Below are 20,256 nucleotides of genomic sequence, written 5' to 3' on the forward strand. Positions count from 1 at the left end.
CGGGGCTAACCGATGCTAACGTTAACTAGCTCAGCTAACATGCGCCGGAGGTTGACAATGTTGGATCAAAAAAAAACCCACGTCTGTCGACTTCTGCTCTGTCGAGGACGTTTTGCTTTGGTTTTTATTCACACTCAAAAAAAAGGGTTGTAGCTGCCGTTTTTGTGTTTTTTTGTTTTTCGGAAAAACCAAAAAAGAGAAAAAGAGAAATATCTAAGTCTTGACATACGTTAAGAAATAAATTCATTCCATTTGAGCCAACAGTGTAAACCGCGGCTAACCTGCCACATTTAGCTAAACCGGCGCTAGGCTTGGCAGCCGTTAGCACGGCGGATGCTAATGTTAGCTTAGCTATGCTAATGTTGCGTAGGAGGCCATGGAGCAGAGGGGGGTGGGGCGGGGAGAGTGGAGGGGAGGGGGGAGTGGGCTAACGACAATAGGTTGAGTCTCCTTCTAGTTTGAGAAGTTTTAGATCTTTAGTTCTCCTTCTTCTCCTGCCGCCCAGAAGCACCACCACTCGGCTCCGCCATCCTTATTTGTATATAAATAATAAAAAAAGACATGAAACAAGCGCCTCGCGGCGGGCTACAGATCCTATAATAACCATACTAACTGTGTGTTCGTCTCTAAGATAACGATATCTGTAAACTCGATAAGCCATATTTTAAGAAGGAAATTTGAAGACTCTTATCGTGTGCTACTTAAGCTAAACAATCTCTTTTGTTGTTCTTCCATGTTGGATATTTATGTCAAACCTTTTGCACATACATAGTGAGTGTTAGACATCATCTCTCCTGTCGATTCGATCCCTGTCCCACATGTATTTGGTGTTAGTGTAAACTTTTCTAATCCCTCCCGTGTTGCGCCTGTTTGCGTCTTGCATGACACCTGTCTTGTCGGAAATATTGTTGTGTGAAGATGTACTCCCTCCCCCCCTCCCCCCTTCTCTTCTTGTCACGCAAAAATATTAAGGCAATAACTCTTGATTTTGAATGTTGTTTCACTCTCATGTTGATAATTATGTAATAGTAAGTAATACTAATATATTTAAAATATGTATGCATTCAGGACTTTTAATTTGACTGGTTTTGCAGGGGCTTTCTGTTGGGGTAACCGTGTATAGAGACCCCACACCACACTGCTAAAGCTCTACGCTTTTGCCATAAAGAATCCAAAAGTAAACACGATGTTTTAATATTCGTAGTAATTATTTCGCACATATTGACAGGCACAACATTGACCTGGATTAAAACAGTGTACAAATTTTGCAACGTTTTAATCGGGTTTGAAAATTGATAAATCACAATTAATCCAAATGGAGAAAAAATATTTTCATTTGTTGATTGATATATAACTATATTATAGTACTGACCAAACAAAACTTTGGACTGTTTGAAAAGAATGTGTTAAAAAATAAAAGCAATGCTTGCTTCTGTGTCTTCGGTTGAATGTGGGTCTACGCCACAGTTGAGATGGACGGAATGCCAAGAGCAATAAAGGATTAATATGTCTGCCTGAGGTTCAATAAAACCTTCAAAACTTGTTCACAAAACAACCCTGTCCTGTCTTCTTTTACATCACTGGGACCCACTTTGAAGGTCATCTTTTATAGATGAAACTCAAATATGAACCTATTTTGTTTGGTTGATTCACCATTGTTTATAAAGTAGGCTAGATCTACCAGAAATAAAATGATCCATTCCTGGGACCGATGGTGAAGGTCACATGGGCGACCTTCAGCCATGTGACCGCTGAGTGTCCTTGAGGCCCGATTACATAATGGGGTAGTCCACTACCAATGAGTCCATTAACGTCTGCTTTGTAAGATCAATTCAATAAATAATAATAATAATAATAAATAGGTGTATGTTTTAGAGTATGCCTATATGCACCCATTACGTAAAGGTCCATGTAAATAAAGTGTGGCTATCAAGGAAAAGTAGGCAGGCACCAGAGAGAGTCAGCATCTGTTAGCTGTTCAGCTGCTTAATAGTAAAATCTGTCCTCTAGATGTGTGACGTGCATGTGCGTAGATATGTAAATACTTGTGTATGCGTGTAGTACAGATAAGCATTAACAATTGGATAGCACCTGGGTGCCCACGTTCGCTCCTGAAGAAGTACTCTCCAGGTTGTTAATCTTCCAACCAATTATTTCACCACCTGATGTAATCTCCTCGACTGCAGCCAATCGGCAGCGGCCACTAGGGGATGTCATGGCAGCCACTTACTCGTTACTAGTTTTATTTATTTTTCCCCAAGGACAACTTAGAAAATAAAAAGATGGCTGTTTATTCATCTTTGTTTCCTTGCAATTGTATTGTATGTCGTGCAAAGGACCAAAAAAAACAATGAAGTGGTATTAGTATATTACACTTTCTGACCAGGAAAACTTTTTTTCGTTTTTGGATTTAGAAATAAAAATCTATTATGATTATTATTTTTTAAATTTCTGTTCCAGAAAGGAAATTTCAAAGACCAAAAAGTACACTGCGTAAAATGAATATTATATAAAACACAATTTCCTGTAATAAATGAGAAAAGAAGGGCTGAGGCCATCATGTAGAAAATGAAACGGAGGCCTATGCATAATGTTGGATGTTTGTACTCTGCGGTTCACTGCACAGTATTGATAAGCGTGCTGTAAATGAAAGCATTGAATGGGGGGAAATGTTAAGCTTGTTTGTGTACTCAGGCTATGTTTAGGCATATTAGAGCAGCATTAACTATTCCAGAAGCAAGTCTTTCTATAATCCATCCAATTTGAATAATCCACCATATTGAGTAAATGGTCTCAGAGGCAGCCCACCCACATACACACAAACACACACGCACACATGCACACGCACACGCTCACGCCCACGGCCGAGCCCACACACACACACACACGCACACGCACACACACACACACACACACACACACACACACACACACACACACACACACACACACACACACACACACACACACACAATGTCGTGACAGCCCAGGGAAGGATACTGGGGGTGGTTTCAGAAGATATTTCCCTGATGGCTCAGCTGCGATCAATTAACCAATCAAGGTTAGATCAAAAGGGAGGGGGCGAAGACTCACGGAGAGAGAGGTTGTTGATGCAGAGAAGAGGAAGATAAATATATATTTGAGAGTTTTGAGATTTGAGGGGTGGTGAAGTATGGACAGTACAGCACAGCAGTCTTTGGTAGAGGAGAAATGCTTACCCTGTGATAATCTGACCAGGAAGGTCAAACAAAGAAGGCTCCACAGCCCATTGCTGCAGAGAGACGGGAGATATGAGGTTTTTTTTTCAGGCCATGACACCATCTTGCTTGTGAATGTCAAAATGCATTAATGCAAACACCCTTGGACATTGCATCAAACAATAATTAAAATGTGGAACAACCTGACAAGCCAGCAACGTTACCACTATAAACTACACAATGCTGACCTCTAGTGAATAGCATGAAACACGTCACAAGCGTTTAACATTGATAAGCTCTTGCAAATACATTGAGGGGCCTGAAATATTCTCGAAATGTTGGTGGCTACGTCATTGGTTTGACACAACACGCACGCACGCACGCACGTACGCGCGCGCACACGCTCACACACTCTCTCTCTCTCTCTCTCTCTCTCTCTCTCTCTCTATGTATGTATATATATATACATACATATGACACTGATGATATTAAGTTGTAGTTGATTAAAATATATTTCCACCTCATTCATTGTCGGGCTGTTAAGATGGAATGGTTGTAAACGCGGACCCTGCTTTATTCCGCTCAGTGCGCTAGCCTGCAGCGCATTGGCTGAGCGCTGTTGCTAAGACAACGCTACTACGGACGCTTAACACTGAGGCATTCTGGGAAACACACAACTGTTGCTGCGAAGATGCTCAGATTAACTGGTGCGGTTAAGGGCGCCGAATAAATATAATCAAAATGAAGGTTTGTTGAAACGAATACAAAAAACATAGTTGACACGTGGAACTGTATGTATCACGTCCACAGTTCGGTTAGAATGATCGATGATCAAACTACTCCCACGTTAGCAAGCATCGCAAGCTAAATAGTTAGCTGTCAGAGATAGCCCATAGAACCACTGTTGTTATCTACACGCGATTAAAGCGCAGGCGGTATAAGTCATATCTCGTACTGGGTGTTTCCAAGGCACGTCAGAACAATACGGTAGGTAACCCGTCATGTGTTTGCTCCGCAGCGTGTGTTCACCATCACGGAGAAAGCCTGGTCCGGGTCCAGCCTGCTGTACAAGTGGCAGAAGACGCTCGGGAACTACATCGCTGTCGCGGGGTGAGTTCAGTGGGACAGAGTGAACATGTCACGCTCCTATGCAATGTGTGCCGTCAGTAGGACGGCAGTAGGTAAAACATCTTGTGATTCTTCTGATTTATCCCAGAAATGATAACTCGGTGAAGATTTTTGATAGACATGGACAGAAGAGGAATGAACTCGGCCTACCAGGGTAAATATCCCGGCGTATGCCTACGTAATAACGAAGAAATCAAAACCCAACAACCCAACCACCACACAAAAGGTCCTTCATCAGTTCCATTTTCTTGAAGGCATTGTGTGGCCATGGATTGGGACAAGGATGGGGATATTCTCGCAGTGATATCTGAGAAGTCCAGCTCCATCTACCTGTGGGACGCCAGTGTCAACAAGACGTCACAGATCGACAGTGGAATGAAGTAGAGAAACACTGCATAACATTACACAAAACAAATAAGCAATTACACAATGTAAGGTGATATTGCATTCATGGAGAAATAAAGTCTACAAATGTACACATTTTCTGCAATTTCTCATTTATATTAACCTTTAAAGGATGGTAGTATTGATGGTATGTTTTACATTCATTCTTCACAACCAAGAGATCAGATGTCGTTCCTCCTGTGGTCAAAGACCACTCCGCTGTTGGCAGTTGGAACAGCAAAAGGAAACTTATTGATCTACAACCAGCAGACCTCACGCAAGATACCTGTTCTGGGTAAAACACACACACACACACACATACACACCAACACACACGGTAGTTTGGTTCACCGGCAATTTAGCCTATTATCGAGCAGTTCACTCACCGTGTGCCTATTGCTTTCATTAGTGTCCTGGACCTCTCTCCATCGCCTTGCTCACTCCCGGAAAAACAACATTTCCACCCTCTCCATCAATCAACATATTTTTAGGCTTCAGTGAACTATGCAATTGCTTTCATAAATAAATAAACAACAGTTAAAGTTAGGCGAGGCGTGATATGGAACTCGGCAAACTGATTGGACGTCTAGCTGTTATGTATACCCTCATTATACAACAGTTGGGAACCAATCAGATCGCTTGACTTAAGCCACCCATTTTATAAATACACACACACACGCGCACACGCACACACACATATGCATAGAAACACACACACACACACACAAATAGATACACGCATGCACGCACAAAGAAACACAAACAACACTGAATGTATAACCACAGACCCACAGTACACAGATACGGGTGAATGACTATTTGGTTACCTTGCTGAGTTTTCCATGTCCTCCCCCAACGTCCCTCAGGTAAACACACCAAGAGAATCACATGTGGGTGCTGGAGCTCCCACAACCTCTTGGCTCTCGGCAGCGACGACCGCACCGTTACCGTTAGCAACCATGAGGGGGACACCATCCGGCAGGTAGACCCCCACAGCGCAGACTGTACCAAACCTGATTCGTGCCTGTGACCCCCCCCCAGCTCTGATGATGTTTGTGAACCCACCTTAAGCTTTTGTGTGTCTGCTTGCACGCAGATAGTTTTTTACCAGTTTTTTATCAACATCCGCTGGTAATATGAATGTCCCGGTGAACGTGGAAGTGGTTTGCTTGTAGCTACGGATCATCTCGTCAGTTCTTACATACAGGACGTCTATGTGACGTTTCTGTCTCCCCAAAAGCACGCTGCTGCAACTGTGATTTGTAGTTCTTCCAGAGGAAATGAATTGTTATTCATTCAAGACAATCCAAGAAACTGAAAAAAAATGAATCAACAGACATTTTGTGTGTGTGACTTCTCTCTGCCCTCCCATTGGTCGACGTGCGGTGCCAGACGTCTCTGCGCGCCGAGCCTTCAGACGTGTACTTCTCCGTGATGAAGACGGACGAGAGGTCGTCCCCGGGAGAGAGCACTGTGGGTCTTGGTTCGGTCTGGTCTGCTGCGCCACGAGAATAACTCGAGCCATCGATACAGTACTGCACCACGACACACTCTGACCTCTGACCTCTGCACCCCCACCAGGTGAGTGCGTCCGTGGGGAAGAAGACGCTCTTCCTGTTCAACCTCAACGACCCGGACAACCCCATAGAGCTGGCCTTCCAGCCGCGCTACGGCAGCATCGTCTCCTACCGCTGGTACTGCCCAACGCGCACGCCTCCAGAACAACATGACCAGAATGTCCTCAGCAAACCCAATCTCTCGCTGTCTCTGTCTGTCTGTCTCGCTCTCTCTCTCTCGCTGTCCCTGTCTGTCTCGCTCTCTCTCTCGGTCTCTCTGTCTCTCTGTATGTCTCGCTCTTTCTCTTTCTTTCTTTCTTTCTTTCTTTTCTCTTTCTTTATTTTCTATTTCTTTATTTTCTCTTTTTTCTCTCTCTTTCTCTCTCTCTTCTCTCTCTTCTCTTCTCTCTCTCTTCTCTTCTCTTCTCTCTCGTGTTCTAATTCACAAACCCCGCCCCCTCCAGGTATGGTGATGGCTACATCCTGATTGGCTTCTCCCACGGCTACTTCGTGGTGATCTCCACCCACATCCGGGAGATCGGCCAGGAGCTGTACCAGGCCCACAACCACAAGGACAGCCTGACCAGCGTGGCCATCTCCCAGTCCCTGAACAAGGCTGCTTCCTGTGGAGACAACAGGTAGAGGGACACACACACACACGCACACACACACACTACTGAGATGTTTCTGTGTGAGAAGAGTGGTAAGCTGTTTTGTCTTTTCAGCATTAAGATTCACGACCTGACGGAGCTTAAAGACATCAGCAACATTGTGCATTTGGATGACGAGACTAAAGGTGGAACCCCTCCTAATCCTGTTGTTCGCTTCAATAAACTATTCACTATACTATTCATCTCCTTCATCTCCCAAGTTTTATCCCCTTCATTCTAACCTTTTCCCTGCTCATCTTTAACAACCTTTCCTCTCCATCCCCATGCTATTTCTTATGGGTTTTACTTTCTCCCCTCCCCCCATCATCCCCTCCCTACTATCCTCCCCTCTCTCCCTGGTGGACCTGCCCTCCCCCCATCCCCTTCTGTGTCTCTGGCCAGGCCTGGACCAGCTGAACTGGACAGACGACGGACAGCTGCTGGCCGTGTCCACCCAGAGGGGCACCCTGCACGTCTTCCTCACCAAGCTGCCCATCCTGGGGGACAGCTTCGGCACGCGGCTGGCCTACCTCACCTCCCTGCTGGAGGTCACCGTGGCCAACCCAGTGGAGGGGGTGAGGACCGGCACGCACGCACGCACGGACGAACAGATAGAAACACAGACATGCACACACAGACACACCGCATGCACGCACGCACAGATACAGACACGCGCACACACAGACACATTGACACACACATACACACAGTCTCACCAGAACATTAAGCACCAGCCCCACCACGGTGTCTGTAACAGTTAAAGACACAGCTGTAGGTTATTCACTGTTATGTGTGTGTGTGGCCCTCAGGAGGCCCCCATGGCCATAGAGGTGGAGGTGGAGCCCACGTTCATCGCGGTGGGGCCCTACCATGTAGCGGTGGGGATGAACAACAGAGCCTGGTTCTACGCCTTGCTGGACCAGGAGGCTGGTATGTGTTCCGCTTAACCTTTCAAGTTGGTGTGTCCATCTGCAACCTCCCCGCTGACCAACAGCAGGTCCACACGGAGCCATCCTGGGGCATGTGTGCTAGACGGCCCCTTTATACCCCCAGTGTGTGAGGGTTCATAAAGGGCTGCTTGATTATTGAAAGAATCATAGTCACGATTATTTTGGTCAATATTGAATAATCACGATTATTCAAACGATTGTTTTTGAGTTTGAAAACATGATGCATTTATTCAGCATTTCTCTTCAAAAAAAACACTAACTACGGTAACTGAGAACATTGAAATCTTCCCTTAAAAAGACACAAAATGTTCAAATTAAAAATATTCAAATCTAAAATAATGTACAGCTGTAAAAAAAAAAAAAAAAACGACATATGTATAAACATAAAAAATATATATATTTATATAGTTTCAACTCGATTATATTCGTTTGGAGATCGTTTGACTCAAATCGAAATCACGATGTAAATTTGATTAATTGCACAGCCCTAGTTTCATATGCACATGTACGGCCATTCAAAGCCCCTGACGGTGGGTCCCCAGGGTTCAGCCGGCTGAAGGACGTGGAGTACCTGGGGACCGTGGCCAGCATGTGCCTCAGTGCGGACTACGCTGCTGCCCTGCTGGAGGGGAAGGTGCAGCTGCACATGGTTGGTGTCTGGATGCAAAGAACCTTGAATTTAGAGGCAGGCAGTCGGCTTGAGCTTTTACTGCCACCGTAGCAAATCAAATGGAGTCTAACTGTGTGTGTGTGTGTGTGTGTGTGTGTGTGTGTGTGTGTGTGTGTGTGTGTGTGTGTGTGTGTGTGTGTGTGTGTGTGTGTGTGTGTGTGTGTGTGTGTGTGTGTGTGTGTGTCTTTTTAGATCGAACGAGACGAGCATGACGAGAAGAAGCAGATGAAGCTGTTCCCGGAGGACGAGCGCACTCAGGGTCGCATCCTCTGCCACGCCCTCACCGCTGACCTGCTGTACTACGGCACTGATGTAGGACTTCTCCCCTCTCCTCTCTGCTCCTCTCTGCTCCTCTCCTCCCTCTGTCTCATTGTGTCTGTGTCTCTCTATGTCTCACTTTGTGTCTGTATCTGTGTGTCTCTCTGTCTATCTGTGTCTCTCAATATGTCTCTTTGTGTCTCTGTCTCTCTCTCACTGTATGTCTCTCTGTCTCTCACTGTCTCTCTCTGTGTCTCTCTCTGTGTCTCTCACTGTCTCTCTGTATGTCTCTCACTGTGTCCCTGTGTGTCCCCCCCCAGTCGGGCAGTGTGGTGTGCGTGTTGCTGGAGGACCTGCAGGCGGTGAGCAGCTACAAGCACACGCTGGGCGTGAGGAAGGTGTTCCCCGACCCCAACGGCACTCGGCTCCTCTTCATCGACGACAAGAACGGAGGCTTCCTGCTGTCGCCCGGCAACGTCAGTAGCCCACGGCAACGAGACTCGCACCTACAACCCCTAGATATGAACGCAGAAAAAACAACAAATCAGAACAGATGTGAAAACAAAGAGTACTGTTTGGGGACGAATGTTTGATTTAAAAGTGCAGGTATCTATAAAATACAGAGAAATGAATCGTGTGTGTGTGTGTGTGTGTGTGTGTCCCCACCAGGCCACAGACTCCTGCGTGGAGCTGCCCAGCTTCTCCCCCACCATCACGGGGGTGCTGTGGGAGAACTGGCCGGCCGATCGCGGCGTGTTCGTGGCTTATGACGACGACAAGGTCTACACCTACGCCCTGCACAAGACCACCGTCCACGGTACGCGCACCTACCAGGGACACTCGTATTAAACAATAAGCGTGCAACTACCAGGAATAAACAACTCCCCAAACAAAATTAACCAAACAGCTACTGTACTGTAACTGAAATAACCAAACCTAATCAAATTAACTCAAATCTACACAGATTAATTCAACTCATAGCAATTAACTGCATCTCCCCAAAATCCGAATAACAAGCAACATTGCTTTGTCTACTCACCGGACTGTTGACCAAACAATGGAATGAAGGAACCCCCCAGAAAGATTCCCAAATACCGTCACTCCATTCACAAAACCAAAGTGTGGCACAAACCAATACAGGAGGGAGACTAAATTGACGCTCCAAACTCACTGCACAAACCAACTACTTGTAATGGACGAGCCCCCATTTTGTTATGCACCTGGCCTAGGGGCGCCAAGCTACACAACAAAAACGATGGGAGACAACAGTTTTCCAAACAAAATAAGTATTTATTAAATAAACTAATTTAAGTGTTGAAATCATTATTCAAAATATGGGATGTGGAAGTCAGTAAATCAGTGGTGTGGAGTGTGTAGGCATGAGTGGATTATATGTGTGTGTTGTTTCCACAGAAGTGTTGAAAGGTGTGCATGGCTGTGGAGCTGAAAAGGAAATGAAATTAACAGAGAGCAGCAAGGAAGGAAGGACTGGGGAAGCAGGCTTTTATAGGGCGTTGGCACCCGGGCCCAGGTGTACGCCAATTGCCAATCAATTATGTCACTGCTCCCCAGTCCTAGAAACAAATAGACAACAGAATGATTAGGGGACAAAACAAACTACAACAACCCATAACCAATAACCATAGAACCTAAGAGTGCAAATGACAAAGTACTATAACACAATATACAGGGAACCGTCACACCACACACACACACACAACCACCCCCTACGGTACGCACACGCCCTGCAGACACACTCTATTCTATCTATTAAGGAGTGTGTCTCATGTGCATGTGAAGCCCTTCACTTCACAACCCTCTCACTCCCACTTCACTCTGCTCTTTTTTAACTTCTGGTCTCTCTCTCTCTCTCTCTCTCTCTCTCTCTCTCTCTCTATCTCTCTCTCTCTCTCTCTCTCTCTCTCCCCCACCTATCCCGGGGGAGCCTGGATAGGTTAAAAGTTAGGGTGTTTGACCGCCAGCTTAAGGGTACTGGGTTTGATCCCCGCCCCCCCCCCCATGTCCCCCATTCATCCTGGACGCCCTGACCTCTGACCTGCTCCCTCAAGACCTGTATGTGAATCCGCTGCCAGTCCCCTGTGGATGACGGGCCCCTGTGTCCCCCCCCCCTGCCTCTGTGTCCCAGGCCCCCAGGTGGCCCTGGTGGGCAGCACGGCCCTGCCCTTCTCCCTGAAGCCCCTGCTGCTGTACAACGGAGAGCTCACCTGCCAGACGCCCAGCGGCAAGACCAGCGAGGTGGCGCTCAGCACCCACGCCTTCCTCAACCCCACCCCCCCCTCCGAGGGCCCCCCGCCGCTGGAGGCCCCGGAGAGGAGCGCGCTGCTTGCCCAGGCCCTGCTGCTCAAGAGGTGAGGCGCGTCGGTCGTTATGATGTGGGACGGGTGGTCGGGCCCCTCCTACAACGCCGCCCTTTGACGTAGCGTGTTCGGAACCCTTACCCAGTTTAATGGATTGGGGGGGGTGGGGGGGCGAGGAGAGTCCGGTTGTTAGGGTGTTAGACTCCCAGATCAAAGGTTCTGGGTGCGATTCCCAATGATCATCGTTGAGCAATGTGTCGACAAACCCCTCTGTGTGTGTGTGTGTGTGTGTGTGTGTGTGTGTGTGTGTGTGTGTGTGTGTGTGTGTGTGTGTGTGTGTGTCCTCCACCACCCAGGTTCCCTGAGGCCTGGGACCTGTGTCAGGGCGGGGGCGGTGCTGAGGACTGGGCGGAGCTGGGCCGGGCCTGTCTGGTCCACATGGAGGTGGAGCTGGCCATCCAGGTGTTCCGCTCCAGCGGCAACGTAGGCATGGTGCTGTCCCTGCAGGACATCCAGGTAACACACACACACACACACATGTAGATACACACACACACACGCACACGCACACGCACACACACACACACACGTTGATATATATACACACACACATGTAGATACATAGACACCCAACATCCAGGAAAAATGTTTACCTTCATTTTCTATTTGCTAACCGTGTGTGTGTGTGTGTGTGTGTGTGTGTGTGTGTGTGTGTGTGTGTGTGTGTGTGTGTGTGTGTGTGTGTGTGTGTGTGTGTGTGTGTGTGTGTGTGTGTGTGTGTGAAGGGTATAGAGGACAGGAATCTCCTGGCGGGACACCTGGCCATGTTTCTGAACGACTACAACCTGGCACAGGACCTGTATCTGTCCTCCAGCTGCCCTGTGGCTGCCCTGGAGGTAACACACACACACACACACACACACACACACACACACACACACACACACACACACAGAGACACACACACACACACACACACACACACACACAGAGACACACACACACACACACACACACACACACACAGAGACACACAGACAAACACAGAGACACACACACACACGGCAGCTGGGTAGTCCCGCCCCACTTCTGGGACCAACCCAACCCGTGTGTGTGTGCTCCAGATGAGGCGGGACCTTCTGCACTGGGACAGCGCCCTGCTGCTGGCCAAGAGACTGGCTGAGGACCAGATCCCCTTCATCTCCAAGGAGTACGCCGTCCACCTGGAGTTCATGTGAGGAGACCCACTGCCGCACACGGCCCTCAGTACCCACGCCTCACAGACACCAGAAGAAGAAGAAGAAGAATTTATAGGGTTTATATATAGCGCTTTTTTGGAGGTCACCCAAAGACACTCTACATCATAGATAATACATATAGAAAAGAAAAAAAACAATGAAACAAAATGCAGAAAATCTCGGGTGCATGGGTGGGGGTCAGGTGTCGCATGCTACCATCTCACACGCCTCCCTCTCCCTCGGTCCCCTTCGTCGCGTAGCGGAGACTACGTCAACGCTCTGGCGCACTACGAGAAAGGCCTGACCCAGGACGGCAAGGTACGTCCCCGCCGGTCAGAGGCTGACTCAGGGCAGAGAAGTGAGACGGCTTGATTAGTATGGCAGTGTGTTGTTTCTACTTTAAAGGTGACATATTGTACCACCAGGTGTGAGCGTGATTAACCTCTTTTGACATCACAAGTGGCCACCTAGATGTGTGCTGGATAGATTTAGTCTACCGGCCTACCCCGGTGGACTGTAGCAAACGTTGCTTGTCTGTCCTTCGTACATCTAGGTGGCGGGCACGCCCACTTGTGATGTCAGAAGAGCGGGTTTCAAAACGGGTTGTAACGGCTAAATCAAACTCACACCTGGTGGTATAATATGTCACCTTTTAACGCAATTCTGCGTCTTCACCCCATCGGTCGTCTACAAAGTCCTTGAACTACTTGCTTCAGCTGCATCTGTTTATAGACACACTTCAGTCAAGGAGCAGGAAGTGACGTCAATGACGGCGTCAGCCGTCAGGCTGCAGACGTCAGCAGTCATTGATGTCACTTCCTGCTCCTTGACTGAAGTGTGTCTATAAACAGACTGGGAGCCGTTAATGTTCTTGTGTCTCGCGCCGTCTCCCCCCATCCCTCCCCCCCGTCCCTCCCCCCCGTCCCTCCCCCTCTCCCCCCATAGTTCCAGGAGCATGACGAGGCGTGCCAGGCGGGCGTGGCCCGGGCCTCCATCCGGATGGGGGACATCCGGAGGGGCGCGGCCCAGGCCATCCAGCACCCCAGCAGGAGCCTGAAGAAGGAGTGTGGAGCCATCCTGGAGGGCATGAAGGTGACCCCCACCTGTCACTCACCAGGGCTCCATACACACAGCCCACAGCCTCTTGCTGTCACTCAACAGGGCTCCATACACACAGCCTCTTGCTGTCACTCACCAGGGCTCCGTACACACAGCCTGTCACTCACCAGGGCTCCATACACACAGCCCACAACCTCCTGCTGTCACTCACCACAAAGTCCAGGTTCATCTCAATGACTGGTTCATTGTGATCCAGGTAAGGAGGCCCAGGTGTAGGGTAGTGGCCAGGGGTTCTGGGTTAAATGGATGTTCATGAATCGTCTGAATCCTGCCTTAGGCACCCTTTTGAAAAGATGCCCGACTCTACCTGCAAGAGTCTTTGGATAGAAATGCTCCGAAACGAAATGACCTAATAGCTCTGTAAAATGCAGCCCCCGAAGAGGATAAGATGACACCCCTACAGGGGCCTGATCACGCGAACAAATGATATTTGATGTCCTCATTACCTCAACTTATACTCTACCGCTTATGCACTCCTGCGTTAACCCTGCAGCAATTCTCTGAGGCGGCTCAGCTCTACGAGAAAGGCCAGTACTACGACAAGGCTGCCTCCGTTTACATCCGCTGCAAAAACTGGTGAGGCTCACGTCTCTCACATCTCTCTCTCACTCCCACTCTCAACATAAAGGCGAGTCTATTTATAGAGCGCCTTTCATACACAAGGTACACTCAATGTGCTTCATGGACAAAACATGTCATAAAACCCGAGGGCATAAAACACATTGAATAGCTGGATTTAAAAAATAATAAATAAAACACATGATGACAGGATTGAAAATAATGCATTGAAGACATTTCAATAAAACAATGAGTGTGCCTTATGGTCTAGCGGGAGGGGAAGGCGAACATAAAGGCTTCGAACCCCGATTTAAACGTGGTCCGGCTGGGTCGCAGCTCTCAGAGCAGCGGGGGGTGTGTTCATGAGCTCATGGGACTCTGTCTCCTCAGGGCCAAGGTGGGGGAGCTGCTGCCCCAGGTCAGCTCTCCTAAGATCCACCTGCAGTACGCCAGGGCCAAGGAGGCGGACAGCAGGTGAGAGGGTTTAATGTGATACTTACACATACTTTAATGTGATGGAGTCAGTAACATTTGTAAGACAAAGTAGATCTCTGACTTCCACATCTCTGTTATTATACCTAACATTTATTGTGTGTCTCTCTCTCTCTCTCTCTCTCTCTCTCTCTCTCTCTCTCTCTCTCTCTCTCTCTCTCTCTCTCTCTCTCTCTCTCTCTCTCTCTCTCTCTCTCTCTCTCCCTGTGTTCTTGTGTGTGTGTGTGTCAGGTATAAGGAGGCTGCCCTGGCCTATGAGAGCGCTAAGGACTGGGACAACATGATCAGGGTGCTACTGGACCACCTCAACAGCCCGGAGGAGGCGGTCCGCGTCGTCAGGGAAACGCAGAGCATAGACGGAGCCAAGATGGTGGCCAGGTCTGACCGTGGGATCAGTGATCCATGAATGTGCACACAAACAATCAGCGCTCTGCACCCAGCCACGCTGCTCATACACACCACTGCAAACACAAGCTCTTCAAATAGAGCTTAGCTGAGCACGACAACAACGACAACACAAATGCAGAATGCAATTTTAGAGGATTATTAATTCATGCATTTATTATAATTGTAGTCCAGTTTTTTTTTTTGAGTTTGTATCTGTTGTATCCGTTATATGTGTGTGGACTTGAATCAACATCTTCTTGCCCAAGATGTGGTGTCGCTGTAAGAGAAAGCACATCAGCCAAAAACGGGCGATGTACTGTATCACATCTGTTCTCTGGCACACACACCTGATGGCTGAGCTCCAATACTGTGTGTGTGTGTGTGTGCGCGTGTGCGTGTGTGTGCGTGCTCTCCAGGTTCTTCCTGAGGCTCAGTGACTACGGCTCAGCCATCCAGTTCCTGGTGTTGTCTCAGTGCAACGACGAAGCCTTCCAGCTGGCGCAGCAGCACGGCCAGATGGACGTCTACGCCGACATCATCGGTGTGTGTGCGCACGTGGGTGTGCACGTGCCTCTGCCTGTAACTGGAAAATCGAGATGAAAGCAATTTGTGTGTGTGTGTGTGTGTGTGTGTGTGTGTGTGTGTGTGTGTGTGTGTGTGTGTGTGTGTGTGTGTGTGTGTGTGTGTGTGTGTGTGTGTGCGGCGTGCTCGCCACATGTGTCTGTGCGTGTGTGCCTCTGCCTGTAACTGGAAAATCGAGATGAAAGCAATTGTAATGATGCATAAAACAAGTGTGTGCGTGTGTGTGTGTGTGTGTTTCGGCGGGGGCGGCGTGCAGGCCCGGACGCCACCCAGGAGGACTACCACAGCATCGCTCTGTACTTCGAGGGCCTGAAGAAGCACCTGGAGGCGGGACGCTTCTTCCTCAAGTGCGGCCAGCACAGCAGGGTAGGCCCCCCCCCCCCCCTCCCCCTCCTCACTCATTCACCTGCCTCCTGCTCCGTCCACCCGTCCGTACTCACCCCCCCCCCCCCGTCTCCCCCTCTGTCCCAGGCCCTGAAGCACTTCCTGCAGTGCCCCAACGCTGACGACAGCCTGGCCATCGAGATGGCCATCGAGACGGTACGTCTGTCTGGAGGTCCGTCCGTCTGGCTAACACTGAGTAAAGGGCCCGGTTATGGTTCCACGACCACGCAGACGCTTTGACGCAGTCGCGAACCTCGTTTTGGTTCTGCGTCGAGTTTTAGTGAACGGACCAATCACAGCCCTTGCTGCTGCGTTGCCTCGACGCAATGTTCAATTTTTTGGGAGGCGCGCGTCAAGCGCTTGCGGCGGACGCAAGGAGGGTCCACAAGGACTTAACGGGTCCATAAAACCCCCTTGCGTTGTGTCGACGTGGAACCATAAGCCCTAAGGGTTTACTAAGGGTCTGTGTGTGTGTGTGTGTGTGTGTGTGTGTGTTCCAGGTGGGCCAGGCCCAGGACATGTCTCTGACCAATCAGCTGATTGATTACCTGATGGGGGAGAGCGACGGCATGCCCAAGGTAAACACCAAACATTGTACTCCATGCTAACCCTAACCCTAGTCACTAACCCTAACTCTGTAATAACTAACCCTAACCCTGTCTATACCAGTACTCTAATAACTCTCTATATACAGGTACTCCATACTAATAACTAACCGTAACTAACTGTGTGAAGTCGCTGACAAAAGACAGACAATCAAAAAGTGCATCCAGATGCCAAAGAGACAGGAAGCTGACCTATGACCTCATTTCCTGTTCCCAGGACGCAAAGTACCTGTTCCGTATGTACATGGCGCTGCAGAGGTACCAGGAGGCGGCCCGGGCGGCCATCATCATCGCCAGGGAGGAGCAGTGTGCAGGTACACACGCACACACACGGGCACGCACGCACGCACACACACACACGCGCACACACACACACGCACACGCACGCACACACCAGCGGAAGTGTCAACATGTTTAATTTATTGGGGATATCATTTGACTTCAGTTTCAAAACGCTTGCTGAATGAATAACAGTTCATGCTGTAATGACGACCTCATGAACCGCATACTCTCCTCTCCTCAGGGAACTACCGTAACGCCCATGACGTGCTGTTCAGCATGTACACGGAGCTGCAGACCCAGAAGATCAAGATCCCGGCAGAGATGGGGACCAACCTCATGGTCCTCCACTCCTACATACTGGTCAAGGTCCGCTGAGCTGCTCTCTCCAAACTCTGCTCTCCCTCCCTGTCTGTCTCTCTCTTAACGCTGCTCTCCCTCTATCTCGGTCTTTCTCTAAATTGGCTCTCCCTCCATCTCTCTCTCTCTAAACTCGGCTCTCCATCTGTCTCTCTGCCAGTCATGTTTTTTGAAAATGTTTTGTTGGATTTGTTCTATTAATTGATTTACACAATTTAAAAGATTAAAAGATTTTCTATTTTTTAAGGTTCAAAACAAATCCTGCTTTGCTGGATTTACAACCTGAGACCCCCCAGGTCAGAAGGACTGTGTGTGTGTGTGTGTGTGTGTGTGTGTGTGTGTGTGTGTGTGTGTGTGTGTGTGTGTGTGTGTGTGTGTGTGTGTGTGTGTGTGTGTGTGTGTGTGTGAGTGAAACAGGTGACAGGTGTTAAGCGTGCTGTCGCCGTGTGTGTTCCTCAGATCCACGTGAAGAGGGGAGACCACCTGAAGGGGGCGCGCATGCTCATCCGCGTCAGCAACAACATCAGCAAGTTCCCCGCACGTGAGTTCACATCAGCGGTGCACGGTTTGCACTGTCATCTCGGGCCCAGCAGTCCCACTGGGGGACAGCAGGACTCCTGGGGGGGGGGGGGGGAACCTGGGGTCTGGGCCTGAAGGAAAAGGTCCTCATGTTGTGTTAGAGATCTTTTTGAAAGGTTCCTCCACCTAGTGAATGGATTTCCTCACAAGAAGAAATACATTGTACACAAAATGCACAAATACACACACTACATAATGAAACCTTTCAATAACTGTGTTTCGACACAGTGTTGGCTTGAAACCTCGACACACTTTTCCAGTTTACCACTGCTGGGCCCGAGGTCTTGTTTGCTCGCCAATAGCCAATCCCATCGCCTCCAGCACAAAACAAATATGAAGTGTAAGAAAAATGAAACGCCCCTTAAATTCACCCAGATATAAACTTGTCTTATGTGTGAGACGATACGATGCAGCCTGACCCTGCGCTCATGCAGAGTCATGAAGAACATCGTAACATCGTAGTGGAGAGCTAGTGATCGTTTGACATCTCTTCATCGTACACGTTGTGTGCGTGCGTCCATGTGTCCGCTGTGAGGAACAGCGCCGTGACACGTCATCATGTGATCCCCCCACAGACATCGTCCCCATCCTGACGTCGGCGGTCATCGAGTGCCACCGCGCCGGCCTGAAGAACTCCGCCTTCAGCTTCGCCGCCATGCTGATGAGGCCCGAGTACCGCAACAAGATCGACGCCAAGTACCGCAAGAAGCTGGAGGCCATGGTCCGGTGAGGAGCGCCCCCCCCCCCTGTGTGACCGGGCTGAGCGGACCGCTGCATCTCAGTCCGCCTCACACCGTCACCCATTTGAAATGTTTTGCTTGTGTGTGTGTATGTGTGTCTGTATGTCAATTATGGCCCCCATTGCACTCCTGATCATCCCTGGAAGGAGGGAAGCCCCCACTCTGGGGGCCCACTCACTCCTTGCTAATTAAGGGGGGGGGCCTAGGGTCAGGGGGGGTGCCGTACATGTCTGGCCTGTGAAGCCCTTTGAGACTGTAGCTGTGATGAAGGGCTGAAGGTGAGGAACTGACGAGGAGCGCTGTGTGTCCCCCCTGCAGGCGGCCGGACACGTCCGAGCTGGAGGAGGAGACCACGCCCTGCCCCTTCTGCGGAGCCCAGCTGCCCCAGAACGAGCTGATGTGCAGCTCCTGCAAGAACAACCTGCCCTACTGCATCGCCACGGTAACCACCGCGTTTCACTGCCTTTATATAGCGAGTGGGGGTCTAGACCTTGGTTTAAAGGTGACATATCACTACACCAGGTGTGAGTGTGATTAGCCGTTACAAGCCGTTTTGAAAATCGGCCTCTTCTGACATCACAAGTGGGCGTGTCCGCCTAGATGTGTGACGGATAGATGAGCAACGTTTGCTACAGTCCACGGGGTAGGCCGGTAGACTGATCTATCCAGCACACGTCTAGGCGGACTTGTGATGTCAGAAGAGGCAGATTTTCAAAACGGCTTGTAGCGGCTAATCACATGTTATACCACCTGGTGGTATGATATGTCACCTTTTAACGTTCCCTCTGAGAGGCCTGCTCCTGCACGGGGCTGTCCTCCAGAGTGCAAATGACGTGTCACATAGGACCCCAGGGGCACTGTGACCCCTCTGCCAGCACCACCTGGTCCCCTAGCCAGGCATGAGCCAGCTGACCCCGGCCTAGTGTAGGAGACACCAGCGGAGCTCGGCTGGTAGCCGTGGTTCGGTGTATATGTATGTATCTTTAAGCTCCGTGTCTGTGCGTACAGAGCCGTGGATTAACGTTTCACTCAACACCGTCGTCTTACGGTAAACAACGAGATGCTGTCCAGATGGCATTTCACGTCTCAAAAGAGTCGACTGAATGTTTGTGTTTCCGTGTTGTGTGTTGCCAGGGTCGTCACATGCTGAAAGAGGACTGGGCCGTGTGTCCTCACTGTGAATTCCCTGCGCTCTACTCGCAATTTGTTCTGTGAGTCTCTCTCTCTCACACACACACCTCATGCAGCGTCTCCATCGTTCCCTGCTATCAAGTCATGTGATCTCTTAACGAAGGGGATGTGACTGCGCCCGTCTTGTCTGTAGGTTGTTGGAGACGGAGAGCGTTTGCCCCATGTGCTCCGAGACGCTGACGGCCAACCAGGTGAAGAAGGTCCCAGATTGCTCCGGTTACTTACAGCCTCAGGAAGTGGAGCCGTGACATTAAAACACACACACACACAGCTGTGTACTCTTGTTAAATGTCACTGATGGTTTTGTATGGGTGTGAATGTATATTGAAATGTCGTTATCCAGCCTCAGAGTACCGAGGATGGGGAATATTCCGGAAAAGCAATAACTTATGTAAATAATAATTTGTATCATTTAATTAAAAAGGATTCTCTTGTTTTGACTAATGGAAGTTCTCTGAAAGAAATCCGTACAGCTAGAAATTAATAAAATCCTTTCAGCTGTGAAGGTAATTACCTCACTTAATATCAAATGAACCAGGTCTAGTTGCCTATTGTGAATTAACTATGTTTCAGTATGAAGTCCATCCACTTATAATGGTAGGAAGCAAAAGGTATATTAAGGAAATAATAG

At 49.0% G+C, this 20,256-nt stretch overlaps 1 protein-coding gene across 1 annotated transcript; it reads left to right on the forward strand.

Moving 5' to 3' along the window:
* The first annotated feature begins 3,862 nt into the window (after positions 1-3,862).
* wdr19 (WD repeat domain 19) lies at positions 3,863-19,963 on the forward strand. The gene is made up of 36 exons (XM_084464904.1): positions 3,863-3,944; positions 4,216-4,307; positions 4,414-4,479; positions 4,580-4,705; positions 4,889-5,004; positions 5,576-5,691; positions 6,102-6,182; positions 6,291-6,403; positions 6,730-6,903; positions 6,991-7,061; positions 7,318-7,490; positions 7,725-7,845; positions 8,408-8,514; positions 8,728-8,847; positions 9,114-9,269; positions 9,463-9,610; positions 10,940-11,162; positions 11,468-11,627; positions 11,897-12,007; positions 12,236-12,345; positions 12,610-12,667; positions 13,295-13,441; positions 13,962-14,044; positions 14,417-14,500; positions 14,750-14,896; positions 15,322-15,446; positions 15,744-15,853; positions 15,959-16,027; positions 16,372-16,449; positions 16,694-16,790; positions 17,000-17,124; positions 17,575-17,656; positions 18,270-18,420; positions 18,753-18,876; positions 19,569-19,645; positions 19,759-19,963. The coding sequence occupies exons 1-36, from the start codon at positions 3,939-3,941 to the stop codon at positions 19,871-19,873; spliced, it is 4,062 nt and encodes a 1,353-aa protein (XP_084321030.1). The 5' UTR covers positions 3,863-3,938; the 3' UTR covers positions 19,874-19,963.
* The last annotated feature ends 293 nt before the right edge of the window (positions 19,964-20,256 follow it).

The sequence above is a fragment of the Micromesistius poutassou genome (assembly GCF_964030765.1).
Source record: "Micromesistius poutassou genome assembly, chromosome: 3".
Classification (NCBI taxonomy): Eukaryota; Metazoa; Chordata; class Actinopteri; order Gadiformes; family Gadidae; genus Micromesistius; species Micromesistius poutassou.